A 15,645-nucleotide genomic window follows, 5' to 3' on the forward strand; every position below is an offset into this window, starting at 1 on the left:
TAACTCCATTGGGCTCCAAGGGGGAAATTTTCTCACTCTTCTTCTAATAGGATAGTCATTGGGGTAATCACTCTTCTCATGGGCTATTTGATATTTTGTTTAAATGATAACGACTACCATATACTCTCCTTACTCCTCGCGCTATCTGTACAGTACATTTAAGATCTTCAAAGAAACATTAGAATAGCATTTTTTAAAAAAAAACCCTAAGATTTTAAAACAAAAGCTGATGGATATGAAATGAGAAGAACTGGTAATTTACACTATCTAAATCCCCATACTTTTGTCTTCAAAGGGTCTGCCCGACTGTCTTGGGGAAGTGAGAGCATTACAAGAAATCTACAAAAGTTGGACTCCTTTTAAGGGTTACTGTATAAGTACCGATGTAACTAGTCATGGAAGATGATGACTGAATTGTTTTAAGGATGCAAAAAACATTTCTAAGTTATCGCCTTCACTTTTGGGGGGGTTCTATATTTGGTAACTCTTTTCTATAACTAATAATACATTTGCAGAGTCTGTAGTATGTCTCACTGCACAAAAATTTCTGCTGGATTTCAAGAATGGATTATTTTATTTAAAAAAAATCTGTCCTAAAACTACCTGGACCAATAAACATTCCCTGAACAAGCCTCACCCTTCGCCCTGTTGGGTTTTTCTTCTCTCTTCCGTCCCTCCCACCTCTGCGTCTATGGAGGCAATTCTAACATTTTGTCTAACGAATGTCTCATCGGGTCTTCAATGAATCCTTTCCTAGTTTCTCTCCACTCACCAACTTGTAAACTCTTTTAAGACATGGGCCACAGTCCCTAGAACATAAAATTATACTTTGAGCATGGTAGGAAAACAAAGAGCATTTATTGGTTTGAGTCAACAGAAATATGAATCACTAGTTTTAAGAAGTGATTTTTCACTCAAGAATTAAATTAAATGGACGTTTACTCTGTGTGAAGATTGTGATAAACGAGACTCTTAACTTACACATGGTCCTTAAAAATTAGGAGATTATCTCACAAATTATGAGATAGAGCAAATATTACCTCCATTTTACAGGTGAACACTCCAAGGTTGAGGAAGGCTCAATTAATTCCCGAGGTATTACAGTTAAAAGTGAAGAAGCTCAATTTGCTGACGAGAGTCCTTTCTTCTTCCGTAATGCCACTGACCTGTAGGGAAGGGGGATGTGATTCTTTTGTCAGTATTCTGATCTACTGACGTGAATAAATGCTAATAATTGCCCATTCCAGTCTTCTTCTAGAAGCCCATTTCAAGGCCATCGGAAGGATTGCATTTACATCGATCAGAGGGCTACTCTGGGTGTCCAGCCTTTTTCCTTCCTTTTTTGGTAACCGGATAGCTCATAAGAAACCTAATCCATTCTTGATCATTTCAAAAGAAAGCATATTAATTAAAACTATTGTAGAAATTTTGTGTGAGGACAAGAGGATGGGCTAGGATGACTACTTACGATCCTTAAAATCAAAAGAAGGAAAGGCCAAGCCTCTGGCAACACGGTGCTCCACTCCCAAAGAAGGCTGGGAGTCCCGGGTTGCACATACAGCTCTACTGCTGGATGGGGCCGTGGGCTGCACTGTGCAGATGCCACTTGCAGTTTCCACCCGTATTGATTCCCCTGTGGGTTAGGGATGGACGAAGAATGACTCTCTGGCTCCTGTGAGGTGGCAAATCTCAGGAGACCAAAATGAAAGGAGGGTGTGTCTTGGCCTTTGCCTGATTGTAACAAGGGGTTCTGACTTCTTACTGCAGGCTCATTAAAGGGCTGCTCCTGCTCTCAGCTTCAGAGTAACCAGAAGACCCTGAGGGAACATTACCTTTAGAATTCTCCTGATTGTGGATCTGAGATCGTGGGCCTCATCCCAGAGGGACCACCCACTGAGTACTAAGGACTTGAAATAAGAAATTACCTTGAAACACCCTTTTTTATGCTTTATTATTTCAGATTATAAATGTGGAAAAGAGATGAGAAAAAAATATCCACTGTGCCTTTGAAAAAGTATCATTTAACCCCTGATTTCCAAAGTGAGGGAGCAGAATGCTTTCTGTGAGTTAGAAGAAGTGTGCTCAGTGTTATAAATATAATTCCTCAACTATTTTACTGTCCCTTAGAATTATACTTAAAATGATTGACAGGAACGGAAATAATGACATCACTTCAGCAGGTATGCAATCTGTTGATTTCCTGTACAAAGAGAGGGAGAAAGAGGCTTCATAAGCATTGTTTATAAACTGCTACTTCAGGCTTTTGAATTAGCAGCCGAAGAGAGATTTATTTCCCTTTTAATTTAGCTTTCTTTTGTTTAAGCATATTAATATTTTCCACTGTGAGTTGGCTAACTTTTCCACCCTAGTCTCTTTATCCCAAATTTCCACAGTAGTTTTCAATTCATATACTTCCTTTTTTTGAAATGATGGAGGATGAATTAGGTCTTTTTTGAACAATCCCTTTTAGCAATGATGGGATTAAGAGCGTGTGAACCCCAGAATAGCCATCTGATGAATGTAAGCAAAGATTTAAAACCCCCTCTAGCTCTGAGGCTTGTAAGAGTCTGTAACAGACTTCAGACTGCAAATACGTTTACTGGTCCCAAAAATCATCATTGTGTTTTATAACAAAAAAAAGAACTAGGTGTAAAGTCAGTGCCTTGGGTCTCAACTACTTACTGCAATGTGATCTAGAAAACATTTAGAACCAGTTTTCTCATCTGTAAAATGGATATCAAGACATTTCTAATAACCTGTACTTACAACATCCATCTTCAAGGGTTACTTAGAGTGAGTGAGGTTTAGGGGTATTTCTCGCCAAGAAAAAAGAAAATCCCTGTAAGGAGACTAAATAAAATCCAGATTATCCATTACTGGTAACCCATGTAACAATTATTATTGTTATTATTGGCCTGATATGCAAGTCTCAAGCCATTTCTCTTGATATTAATCTTCCCCTTAGGGATAAGTGCATGGCTTGTATAGTGGCTTCAGGGAAAATCTGCTCACAATTTTCATGTGCAGGCACCTAAATATTTTCATAATCTCCCATGGTATAACTGAGACCAGTCTGGAACATATAACTGAGGCTTTATTCATTTGGGACGGTGGTGTTACAAGGTGAAGGATAAGGAGAATGTCACAAAACTAGACAGTATCTCATGGGATATAGCTTGCTGCTCTGCAAGCTCATATTGCCTGTGTCATCCTGGCTGCTGTCACACTTTTGTGTGGTGAGTACTATCTTAACACCTTTCCAGAATTCACTCCTAATAATTAGCTTTCCTTGAGATCCCAAGTCACATTCCTGACAATTTTGCTTGAGCACCTAGATCCAGCCATATCTGAAGTACAAACTTTTCAATTATGTGTGCTAATTATTCCCTTGCTTTGACTAAGCACATTTAAGTTAATTTCTTTGATTTATAGCCAAGTTACTTTAAGAACATATTTCATCTTTATATCTTCTGCAGAGTGTGGCACAGAATATATCTATTGAATAAATGTCTCACTTAAAATTGAGACTTAATATTCATGGCAGAAAAGAGTAGAGAATGCCTTTTCTTAATCTATTGCTCCATTCACTGAAAAGGTTTCTAAAAGAAGGCCATAAACAAGTAGGATTAACTGTTTTTGTCATTTATTTATTTATTAGATATAAATTCATTACAAAATTGACTCATATACAATTAGAAATATTTTAAATCATAGACAAATCATAATCATTTAAAATATTAAGTGTTAAATTATATCTTACATTTATAGAATATCCAATGTAAGAATTATAACTGGATGTCTAGTTATGTTCATGTAACAAAAATGTAGATAAAATATGACAAATATGTTAAGAAATATACATTTGCAGCTTATAAATCAATTTTATTTGGTTTAGTAAAAAAATTTAATGGTGCATTTAATATTTACCTTATGTGAATCTTTTGGTAAACTGAAACAAATGTAAATTGTGTATCTTAACTTTACAGGCAAGACGCAAATTTATCTAAAAATTATCACTGATGTATTAACGCTATACTTTCGTAGATTGGTTGTTCACTTTGTCACAGTTTTTTTTTAATTGTTTTCTTGAATTAGATCAAGCAGAGCAATTCTTTCCATTGATTCACATAGTTTCTTTTCTTCAAAATTTTCAAAATCGTAGTTTAGCATCACTGCAGTATTAAACAACCCCATTCATTAAATGTCACTTGCATAAGGTTTTCCAATTGCCCTTATTTTCCAGATACTAGTGAGACACAAGTATGATTCTTTTTCAAATGATCAAAGGGCATAAGAAATGTCATCAAGTTTTAAAAATTGATACTGAGTTCTAATTTTTATGGGAGGTTAGGTAAGAGAGTGCTGTTCACACAAAGCACCTGACCTCTTAGGCCACTTAACATCTGAAAGCCTCGTTAATATATCCTGGGTAAAGGAAAGAACCATTGAGTCCTAAATGCTGAAAATATTCGTCTGGCCATATATATCATACAAAAGAGGTGCAAATCAAAAGATTATGGTTAAAACCTAGGAGAGGAAAATCCATTATTGGAAAATGTTATGCACAATATAAAAATATTCATTGAAATCACAAAAGAGCTGTTTAACTTTTATTTTTCACTTTATATTAGTAAAATATTAACAGTGGTTTACTAGAGGGGCATAGTAAAACCATAAAAGTTAGAACATATACTCAGGTGAGAGAAAGTTCTAATTTTTCAAACATCAACAAAATAATTTTCTATACATAATTCAAGAGAAAATCGAATGCCTGGTAGATGAGATTGTGATAATCTGGTGTAGTTTTCTCCCATATAGGCCAGAGCAAGTTATCATAATTTACCACAAATGTGCTGTAATTTCTTTAAACCAGGCTAAGACGAGGTTTCATTTAAAAGTTATTACATTTAATGTGGCTTTGTTTTATGTACCAAATGCATTCTGTTAAGCCCAGGTATTTCCTCATAGTACCTAACCCCCAGTGAAGCACATAAAAATGCAAAATAATTATTTGTTGACTAATCAATTTTGTGTTACAGCATGATCATTTAGGCTTTCAAAATATTTATGTTGCTTTTTTGATTCTTAATATTGAAGTATAGTCAGTTTTAGTTTTTAAATGTGTTATTAAAGAGAGATACATTTCACCTCTACCAGGGGAACAGAGACTAGAATACAGACACTTTTTAAAAATTTTGTTTTTAGAAAATAGAAAGTGTTCTAGCTCTTTCTAAGACATGAAAATAATTAACATATTTAATTGCCCTTCACGGATTACAAAGAAATCTGAGTGATAACAAAACTTTATAAAATAGATTATTTACTCACATCACCAGAAGAAAGCAAACACCAAACAGCAACAAAAGACATGTCTTAGTTACAAAGAATTCCAAATAGCACACTCATGCTCTGAGGCATTGATTGTACAAGATGACTTACTGAAAGGTGAAAAACGGAAAAGTGGGGAAGGGGTTCAACACAGTGGATTTATCAACTGAAGTTTGGTCCAAAAAAATAAAAAACAGGTGCACATCTTTGATATGTAAATTATTCTGGGAAGGTTAGAGAGCTTGGGGAATTGGAAAGAGGGAGAATTAGAATGAGCAAAAAGAATACTTCTTTAAAAAATTTAGGAACAGAAATCTTTGACATCAATATTTCCAATAAATCTATGCCCTCTTATTTAAAAATTAAGGTCTCTATTTTTTAGGTGCATGTTCTCACAAAGACTGAATTAACCCACAAAATAGGCTCATACCAGAAAAAGAATACTGTGATCAGAGTAATGGCACATGGCTCACACATTTCAAAAACTGTACATAAGTTACACCCAACATATCTGCAATGCCAATCAAAAGTAGAGAATAGTGACCTAGGGTGGCAGCATTGGAACAAAGCTGTTGGGGCCCTGTCTCAATTTATAGACTGTTAGTGATTACCTAGTCCACCATCTGTACTCCGTAGCTGGGAAAACTGAAACTTCACACCATCTTTCTCAAGGTCAAGGCAGATGAGTGGGTCTCCCATGAGTGTGGCCACAGTGTCTGACTTGTTCACTTTTTATTACCACCCCATAGCACAATGCCTGGTACACCATTGATGTTCCACAAATATTTTGGGTGGGTTGATAAATGAAGACATGAATGACTGAATGAATGAGACAGTGTCAGAGCTAGGCTAGATTATACTTGGAGAAGTAGAAGGTTATCAGCATCTAAGTAGTTTAGGATCGTGACTTATCCTGTTACCACAAACATCTCAGAAATGTTTTTGTTAGATCCATGTTGGTTGCCGACACAGTGCCAAGTGCCTAGAGAAGCTGATACACTATGCAGGCATTTTGGAGTAATTTTAATTTTCTTTTATCTTTCAGTTTATCAGTGGTGTTGCTTATCAGTAGAGTTACAGCTGCTTGAAGAGATTTTTTTGTCAACTCCACCATGGGACACTCAACTTACCGAACTGCCCTACACAAAGCATTACTCACAGCTGCACTGTGTCTTCAGGAATGCGACTGGGAAGCAGAGACACTTGCTTCCACCCCACCCTCGGTTATTTGAACACTCAATAACAGGTCCTTGGAGCAATTATAATGCTCATTTCAAAGGCAGTTTTTAGAAATGAAGAGGAGCAGGAGAGGAATAAAAGTGAAAAGGTGAAGGCTGTGAACATTGAAACTGCTTGATGAGAGGAGAAAAGCTGTTAGGCGTGTTATAATTGGAACAGCATATGTAAGTCTCAGAGGAATATTCAGGCAATTGGAAAAATGCCTTTTCAAGTATAGGGCCGAGGGAGGACGTCAACAGCAGGTGTGGGTGTGTAAACAAGTCAAATTTAGGTGAAAGAAGAGCGGGCATGCTTCACTATGGATTCTTGGAAGCCATTCCCTGCAGATGGAAGTGGGTAATTGAGGGTGACATTTCAAGTGGCAGGAGACAGTCTGGGCAAGAGCTTGCATTTTCCACAGAGTCGGGTTCAAGTGCAAGAGAGGTCTTTGTAAACAGAGTTCATGGCAGTCCTTTGTGATAGAAGAGGGGTCATTAAGACTGCTTAGGGACCCAGGTAAACTTCCAGCCTCCCTCTTCATCTCGACGAACAAAGGCTTGTCCCTGGTGGAAGGAGTGAGTTTTCACATTACAGTGAGGGCTCAGGGATGTGGAAAAGGCCACCTCCGTCTTATTGGGCGACACATCAGAAGCATAGTAAGGAGGAGTCTGCAGCCCTCCTGGGGTACTGGAAAGCTGAGAAGGGAAATGAAACTCTTCCCTATGGCTGGAAGTGCTGTGTGAAGGGGCCGTTCTGTCACCTCCACAGTCAATGGGCAGATCTTGCCCGGGGGCATTGTGATAACCAACCGCATCATCCAGAAACTGGGGGAACACACTGGTGGTCCGTGCTGGATGGGACGAGAGGGCACTGTAGTTAGCTGATGAGGTGTCATCAATGGTGTTGAGATCTTTTAACCCCAGAGTTTGAAGAACCCAGGGATCCACAGGGGGCCCCGGCTGTTCTTCACAATTAGCAAATTCACTAGAGAGGTTTCTCTTGGCATTTTTATGATGGGGAATCTCAGGAGGAAAATATCTTTGCTCCCTGGGTTTCCTCTTCCCCTTTCTGAAGTTTCCACGTGCTCTGGAGAACTCTTCTGATGACAGCAATTTCTGGAGAGGTAATATTTGAAAATACACAGTCAGATAATCAACCTACATCATTTTCTTTACTGTTGTCGGATAGTGACTAATCACCTTCATTCCTCAGACAATTTGATTAAATTTCTATTTTTTTCCACAAAGATGCAAAAGCGACTGGATTAACTTGTTTCTAAATTAAAATCTATGATGACAAGTTATCACCTAGAAATTCCAATTCATATTAGTTTGCTAGTCATGTAAAAGTTGAAAGGATTGAATGATGTCTATAAAATTTCAATTCAGGGAAGTAATGATGATGATCATTATAATGGCAATAATAGCAACTATCATTTATTGAGGACTGGTTGAATGCATGATCTCATTTTATGTAGATACTATTAAAATCCAGTTTAATGAGGAAACTGAGACACAGGAATATTAGCAACTTGCTAAGGATCACGCAGCCTAGGTTTAAAACTAAGCCATCTGAATCCAGATAGAACCACTAATTGAAATGCCATGCATCACCACTTCCTCTAATTTTATTAACTATCTTAGCATTCCCATGTTATATGTATCATATCATTCTAAAGCTTGCAAAATTGAGAACAAGAGAGACAAATTTGCCTAATTAATATCACTTACTAATTTAATAACTGTCTTTTTTCTTTTTTTTAATAGAATGGTGGCTGGAGATAGGAACCCAGGCTAATGATTATAAGATGTGCTCCTTTTTAAACAAAGCTGACTGAATTCTGAAGGAATTGTTATATATGGTAAAAGCCGTAGGAAACATGATTGATTTAGATAAATGAGTAGCCTGCCTAGAAGTAAGGTAGAGATTGATAATAGAAACAATAATGATAACAGAATAGCAAACAGACAACACAATATAAAACCCAAAGAGAGGAAGAACTAAAAAGGAAAAAAAAAAAAAGACTGTGAGCAAGGTATTTATCCTTTTGTTTTTTAATTGAGGTATAGTCGGTTTATAACTTTGTGTCAATTTCTGTTGTACGGCAAAATGTTTCAGTCATACATGAATATACATACACTCATTTTCATATTCATTTTCACCATAAGCTACTACAAGATATTGAATATAGTTCCCTGTGCTATACAGTACAAACTTATTTATCTATTTTATATATATTAGTTAGTATCTACAAATCTCAAACTCCCAGTATTTATCCTTGAGTTAGGAACAGTTCATTTTAAAAGAGTAAGAAAAAAATGTTCATTAAAAGATAAATATTTGGCTAGATCTAATTGCTAGTCAAGAGATCTGGGCTTCAGCCATATTGATAACATTTTAGAGCTCGAAAGATTCTTAAAAGATCTTTTAGCTCATTCATTTACAAATGAAGTAACTGAGGCCCCAAGTGAGAGAGTGACTTACCCAAAGTCAAACAGGTAATTAGAAGAACACAGCGTGTCTCAGATCTAATTCCCACGTCAAGGTTCCATCCATCTAACTCTACCTTCTGATTAACCTCTGTTGTCTCAGCAATCGCCTTGATTGGTATTTGATTCTTAAGCAACTTCTTTTGTAATATATGGCTGAAAGCTACCATCTAGATACTTCAGAGAAATGATACATAGAAATTCTCGTGAAAGTGCTATATTTCCTTCAAAAAAATTCATCCGCCTAGTCATGCATTTCAAGGAACATTGTTTAATACACCTCTTACGCTTAATCAAGGAGTTTTACCCAAATGGTCTTCTTTTGCAAATCACTGCTCTGTCCTTGCAAAGGGGATAGTCACATACCTTGGCCTTTTCCTCAAGACATTTAACTAAAGCAGAATTCAGGTATTGTCTGAGATGATTATTCTCTTCATGTAACCTAGCAAGTTCTTCTTCTTTCTGCACCAGAGTATCTTGGAGCTGCAAAAAGCAGACAATGGTGAAGGCTGCTCCACTATGTTGACTCTGTAACCTTATAATAATGCCACTGATCCATAACTGCTTAAACTTGATTATTATTCTGTTTGTTTTATGAACTCAATCTCAGGTAGCCCTGGTCCTCAGAGGCCTAAATTCAATCTACACCCACCTACCACCTGATTGTTCAGTTTTATTCATTGTAAAGTATTTGCAGATATTATATGACTTTTAAAATTGTAACCGCAAGGGAATTGGGAAGGTATGTAGGAAAATGAGTTGCGTGCAACTGTTTAAATATAGAACACGGTGTTTAGACAGGTTTCGTTGAACCCCTTCCTTGCATGTTAAAAAAAAGAGAGAGAGAAAGAAAAAAAGATGTGGGTTGGCCTCCCTTAGCCACCGATCAATCTGTTTGTACGTCCACTGGATTAAATCACTCTCTCGGAAGTAACAACAAACAAAATCTGGAAAATGAAGCAACCTCTGCAAGAACTTTTATAATCACCATCCCTTCTCCAAGTGATGAGCTGCTTATAGTTGAAAAATACTGTCACACTCATTGTATCATTTGATCTTTTCACCAGCCCTCTGAGGTGGGCAGCACAAATATCTCCATCTCTTATATGAGGAAAAGGAGGACTTACGAGGTCATACCACTAACGTGTGTAAGGTCAGGGCTTGACTGCAGGTCTTCCTCAGGGGTTTTGGTTGTTGTTGGCTTGGTTGCTGTTATTTGCTGTCACATTGATGACCTAACTTTGATTTCTCTGTGGACAAATATCCTTTTTGGTTCTCAGCTGAAAGTTAATGCATTGAACATGGGGAAAGAAGCGATGTAACATTCAGGGATGATGTTGAGAATGAACTGCCTGGCACATGGCTGGTCTCCATGTTCTGATTATCTACACATACCTGCTTGTTTCTGTAGAGCTGAGAGGAAAGCTGAGCCTCTTCCCATGAACATGAATTAGGAACAGGGAAATTCGAGTCACTGGATGATTCTATGTGAAAACACCAAATGGATAACTGAGAAAACAAATGTGCAGTGTCTGTGTAATAAAAAACTCAGTGAAGAATTTCAGAAAGGTAATCGGATCAATTACCTTTCCAAAATTAGCCATTGCCTCCACATGGGAAAATAACATATTTAAAGCTTTCAGAAGGGACAAGCATGCTACGAAAGACAAATATTTATATAGTATATGCCAAAGGGGCTACAGAGGTGAATTTTTAGAAGCCAAGAGGTCACGTTCCTTCCTAATGTATGTATTCCCGCTTGCTAAATTTATAAAGACTGTCCCTGTCCCATGTGCATTATCAGTCAAGCAATTGTTTACTGGCCCCGCCCCTAGCTGGGCTTACATTGCAATTCTACTATGTTTTTCAGGTTTCTACCTCATTTTCTAATCTTTCCTTTCTTCATCTAGTACAGTTCTAACTCTTGCCCTCCTCTATCTAAACTGAAATATGACCGACATATTTTTGATTAAAGTGGAATGATGGGCAAGGAAAACAGGAAGACAATTTTATATACTCTTTGGTTTTATAATTTTGGGTATTCTGCTTGTTCTGTTACTTGTGGTAGGAAGCTACAATTGAACAACTTCCCTCGTGACATATAAGTGTGTTTCAATATTTGGGGGCTTTTTGTTTTTGTCTTTTCTTCAATTCAATAAAATCATATTGCAGAACTGACAGCACAGATACTGAATTCTGAAATGTCTTAGAGTTTTTCTAGAAACTTGAGTGATAAGACAAAAACTCCTTTACTATTTATAAACCCTGTTTACTAAGCCCCAGGGCAAAATTAATGTGCAATTTCCCATCAAAGTTACACTTCCCTCCAAAGTTGCTGAAGTCTTCTTTAGGCAAAAACGAAATCATTTTTTCCACTTATAAGAAATTATTCATAGAATTTCCTTTATGAAATAAAAGATTAAGTTAGTATTTCTCCTTGCTTTTTTCTCTCATTCCCAGAGAAACTTCCCTAAATTCCAAAAGAAAAGCTCCAACTGGTATCTTAACTCCAAAAGCATCCCACTAGCATTGTTTATAAAACTTTGACCCAGACCCAAACTTTCTCAGTGAGTTGGAAATCTCCAAGAACTATAAAGTAGAGGAAGAAATACGTATTGTCTAGTGGTTAAGGGGAAGAATCCTATGGTCACTATATGGCAATTACAAAAAAGCAGGTTATTTAAGTTACAACATACAGGAGCTTGGGGCTTTCTTATCATCCCTTCTTCTACAGAGTTTCAGCCCATGATGCTTTGCAACTATGAGTACTGGAAAAGGGCTTCAGATCCACCATAAAAGCAGAAGAGCAGAACTTACCCTGTGCCTGTAGTGCTTGTTGGGGCTCTCTGTTGTCCAGGAGACCAGCAGCCCAGAAAGAGACCCAAGTCTCCGTGGAAACGTCAACACTAGATTCTGACGTTGTAGCAGAATACGGGCAATTATAGCTCTGGCCTCCTACAAAGTACTGGTCTTGGCAAGGCAGGACGGTGTTCTGTGAAATTCAGTATGCAGGATGGGGGGGGGGTCCCAAGAGATGGGGTGATGGGGATTTGGAGGGGAGAAAGAGTGGGAGAAAGAAGCAGAAAATATATAAAAACAATAAAGGTGTTAAGTATAGATCCCAGATTAATGTTGAGTGGTCCAAATATAATTACTGAAAGAGAATCAGTTCCTTGGTTTACCCAGTACTTCCCTTGGGTCCACTCAGCAAAGAAAAGGCTAGTATTAGCTGGGCCAAATTTGTAAATATCCAGGAGTATTTTCTGTTGCCATGTCTGAGTCATCTAACAGGCTACCCAAGATCTAAGTAAAAGGAATTCTACTTAATGAATGAAACACGTAAGAACTATTTGACTCTTTCTATCAAATGTCTTAATTATATTTCAAATAACCTTGAAAGACAAAGAATGCAGGATGCTAAGGCTGAAACGGACAGAAGATGACATATAATCTAAACTCCTCATTTTAGTTTCTAAGTGTCTGAGCTATAAACCTGTCCCATTCCTCCCTTCCTTATTTCTCTTTTCCTCTGGTTTTCAGTGCTGTTCGATCTTATGGTGATCTGAATAGTTTGAGGTATATATATATATATATATATATATATATATATACACACATACACATATATATGCACACACATATACATATATGAGATAACTAAATATATTTTGCTCCTAACTCTAATCACAGGAGTGTAAAGTCACTCCAACTAAACATATAATCAATCAAAGAGCTGAAATAGGTCAGTTAGCAGAGACAGCAAGCTCTATCTAGATCTCTCCATCGCCAGGTCTCAATGCCCTTCCAAAGTTATCTTGCCAGTACTAACTGCCTGGCATGCATTCCCTGCTGTGTTCTGAGCCAGTGAACACCCTCCTGCCCCTGACTCCTCAAACCTCAAACACACAGTCTTTCCAAATGTCCAGTCAGGGGCAGGTATGCAGCCTCCCTGAGTTAATTTGTACAACAGCCCATTCCTAATTATTTGTCAATGTTTAATCAGGTAAAAGCCATTCATTTCAGCAGAGCCCAGCTTTGGACAAACCCTCTTTGACCACAGCAAGTCTTTTGTTGACTTGAGAACTTTCTTGGGCATAACATAAACAGAAAACAAATAAGAGGGGAAAAATGTTAAGTCAATTAAGTCACACTTTGTTAACGTTCCCGGTAAGTTAAGTTTTGAAAAAGTCCTGTCTTGAAGCAAGTCCAGCGTGGGCAGTGCAGACCAGAGAAACTCAGCCAAAAGTTTATCAAGTGCATTTTCTTTTATTCTAAAAGCATGTTTGTAGGCTCTTTCCCTGAGGTTATTATTGGAATCAGAGTTGAGCTATTATGCAATTGACACCTGAGACGAAAACAAACCCCAAATACCCCTAGGCTCAAGTTCAAGTGTTTGCAAATATGTGCATAATCTAGAGGAAGAGGTGGAATGAAAATTGTGAGTGCAGGTGGAAAGGGAAAGCTGGGAGAGAGTGCAGGGAGTAGAAATTACAGAGAGGGCAAAAGGATGAGAGGGAGATAGAGAAAGAGAGAGAGACAGAGAGAAAGCCAGAAGATAGGGGAGAAGAAAAGGGAGGTGGGGCAGCAAAGAAGACCGGTTTTAATTGGCAGGTAGCAGAGAAATTTTGTTTCCAAGGTAGAAGAAATTCTAAAGGCAAAGCTGACTAGCTCTCAGAGCCCCTCGGTTTCGCCAGCGGACTAGCTAACGCCAGCTCCCACTTACCATCTTGCAGTGGAAGAAGGCGCTGCAGAACCTGAGCCCACTCTTAATTTTCCCGGAAAGCGGGTGGGAGCTTTAAATGGGACTGAGGGGAGGAGCTAGGAGAGGCGAGTTCTAATCTGCGGGAGCTCCCGGTGACGCCCGGGGCTCCCGGCGAGCGCCGCCCTCTGATTTGGTGCGAGGATGTCAAGCCGGTGACGTGGGTCAGGAGACACCCAGCCAAAGCCAAAGCCAAAGCCAAAGTCACTGGCACACACGGCGACCGCCGCCCGGGACCTAGGACCAGCGGGTCGGGTTCCCGGGCGGTGGCTCGGGGCTCGCGGCGCTCCGCCTCCGGGTGCGCAGCGCTGCTTCAAAACCCGCGCCGGCGTCGGCTCGCCGCGCGTCCCCGGGGCGCCGCGCGTCGGGTCCCGCAGTGACCGCGGGTCCCGGCCCGACGGGGCGCACCCGGCCCCCGCCGCCGCGAGGCGCGCAGCCGCCGGGCAGGGCGGGGCGCACAGGTCGGCTCCGAGGCACTGGGACCGGAGAAGCCCAAATCTGCCTCTCAGGAATCAGAGCGGCACTTGGGGAGCCCGTGCAACCCCAGAGTTAACACTCCTCCTGTGTGTTCTCTGGCCACTTAATAGATCTCATCTGGCTGTGTGATGTTGCTGATTGACTGGTCCCCCCACCGCCTTCTATTGGATATGTCTCATTTTCTCCAACTTCTGAAGTGGGTGTTGAGTGTGGAGGTGATCTACATCCATTCTAGAATGTAAGCTTCAGGAGAATAGCGGTTTCTGTCCGTTTTGTTCACTGCTGTCTCCAAAGTGCCTGAAACAATTTCTAACATACAGTGGGTGTTCAATAAAGAATGAATTAAGCTGCAAATTTAAGAATCTCACGTGTCTGTCCTGTGTGCATCCTATCTTCACAGCTACTATTATACAGAATAAATCGACATAATTAAGAAAATTTAGTGTGTTAATACTTCTCAAGGTGTTTTATATCTGTCATCTTTCTCCTTGCATTTTATTCTCATGGTTTCTATGGTGTTATATCCAGAGGGAAATAAAGGAGCAATACCATCTTTAAAACCATTCATCTACCACTAGCAGCCAACTCTGATTTCAACTGGCAATAACCCAGGAGGTCTGTACTCTTGTTGCCCCTGTTTTAAAAGGTGGTGAATGAAGCACTGAAGTTAAGAAATGACCAATATTCACAGTCAGGAAGTGGCAGACTTGAGATTTGAACCTCTGGCTCCAGCATCCATACTACCTACCAAAATTACAGTTTTGACTACTCTCTTTGAAGAGTACTCTTCTTTCCATTGCACATTATAGCCATTTAAGTAATGGGCATTTTACGGGAACTATATTCCCCCAGTTTTAAATATGTTAAATCTCTAACCTTCGGTGTGACTGCTTTTGAAGATAGAGCCTCTAAGGAGGTAATGAAGGTTAAGAGTTCAGAAGGGTGGTGCTCTAATCTTATGAGCAGTATCCTCATAAGAAGAGGCAGAGACACCAGGGATGGTATGCACAGAGAAATGGCTACATGAGGACACAGGGAGAAGGCAGCCGTTTGCCAGTCAAGGAGAAAGGTCCCAGGAGAAGCCAATAACTCTACTGATGCCCTGATCTTGGACTTCCAGCCTTTAGAATTGTGAAAAAATAGATTTCTGTTGTTTAAACCATTTAGTCTTAAGCTCTAGCAAATCAATACAGGCATTGTAAAAGAATTAAGAAAACTGATTTTGGTTTGCATAGTTGTTTCTCCAAACCTGATTTGACCTTTATTCATTCTACTTTGTATTGTATTTACCATCCACAGTGACTAACACACAGCAGATGTTCATTAAGTTCTGTGTCCAAAATTAAGAAAGAAGTGGAAGAGGAAGAGAAGGAA

General features: G+C 39.1%; 1 protein-coding gene across 1 annotated transcript; it reads right to left on the minus strand.

The window, feature by feature from the left end:
* Positions 1–6,325: 6,325 nt before the first annotated feature.
* On the minus strand, positions 6,326–12,319 carry GMNC (geminin coiled-coil domain containing). The gene is made up of 5 exons (XM_031681444.2): positions 12,218–12,319; positions 11,853–12,027; positions 10,431–10,519; positions 9,402–9,518; positions 6,326–7,661 (listed from the first exon to the last, which is right to left on the minus strand). Exons 1-5 carry the CDS (start codon positions 12,317–12,319, stop codon positions 7,041–7,043), a joined length of 1,104 nt encoding a protein of 367 aa, XP_031537304.2. The 3' UTR covers positions 6,326–7,040.
* Positions 12,320–15,645: the final 3,326 nt, after the last annotated feature.

This window comes from Vicugna pacos, chromosome 1 (genome assembly GCF_048564905.1).
Source record: "Vicugna pacos chromosome 1, VicPac4, whole genome shotgun sequence".
Classification (NCBI taxonomy): domain Eukaryota; kingdom Metazoa; phylum Chordata; class Mammalia; order Artiodactyla; family Camelidae; genus Vicugna; species Vicugna pacos.

What these genes read in the sequence shown, in the direction of transcription:
- GMNC (XM_031681444.2), bottom strand. Translation starts at nt 12,319, where the DNA reads ATGACTCAGACATGGCAACAGAAAATACTCCTGGATATTTACAAATTT. An exon ending in AGCTCTACAGAAACAAGCAG is followed by an intron (nt 9,519 to 10,430) that starts GTATGTGTAGAT and finishes TGCTTTTTGCAG; the next exon opens with CTCCAAGATACTCTGGTGCA. An exon ending in GTCTTGAGGAAAAGGCCAAG is followed by an intron (nt 7,662 to 9,401) that starts GTATGTGACTAT and finishes TTACCTCTCCAG; the next exon opens with AAATTGCTGTCATCAGAAGA.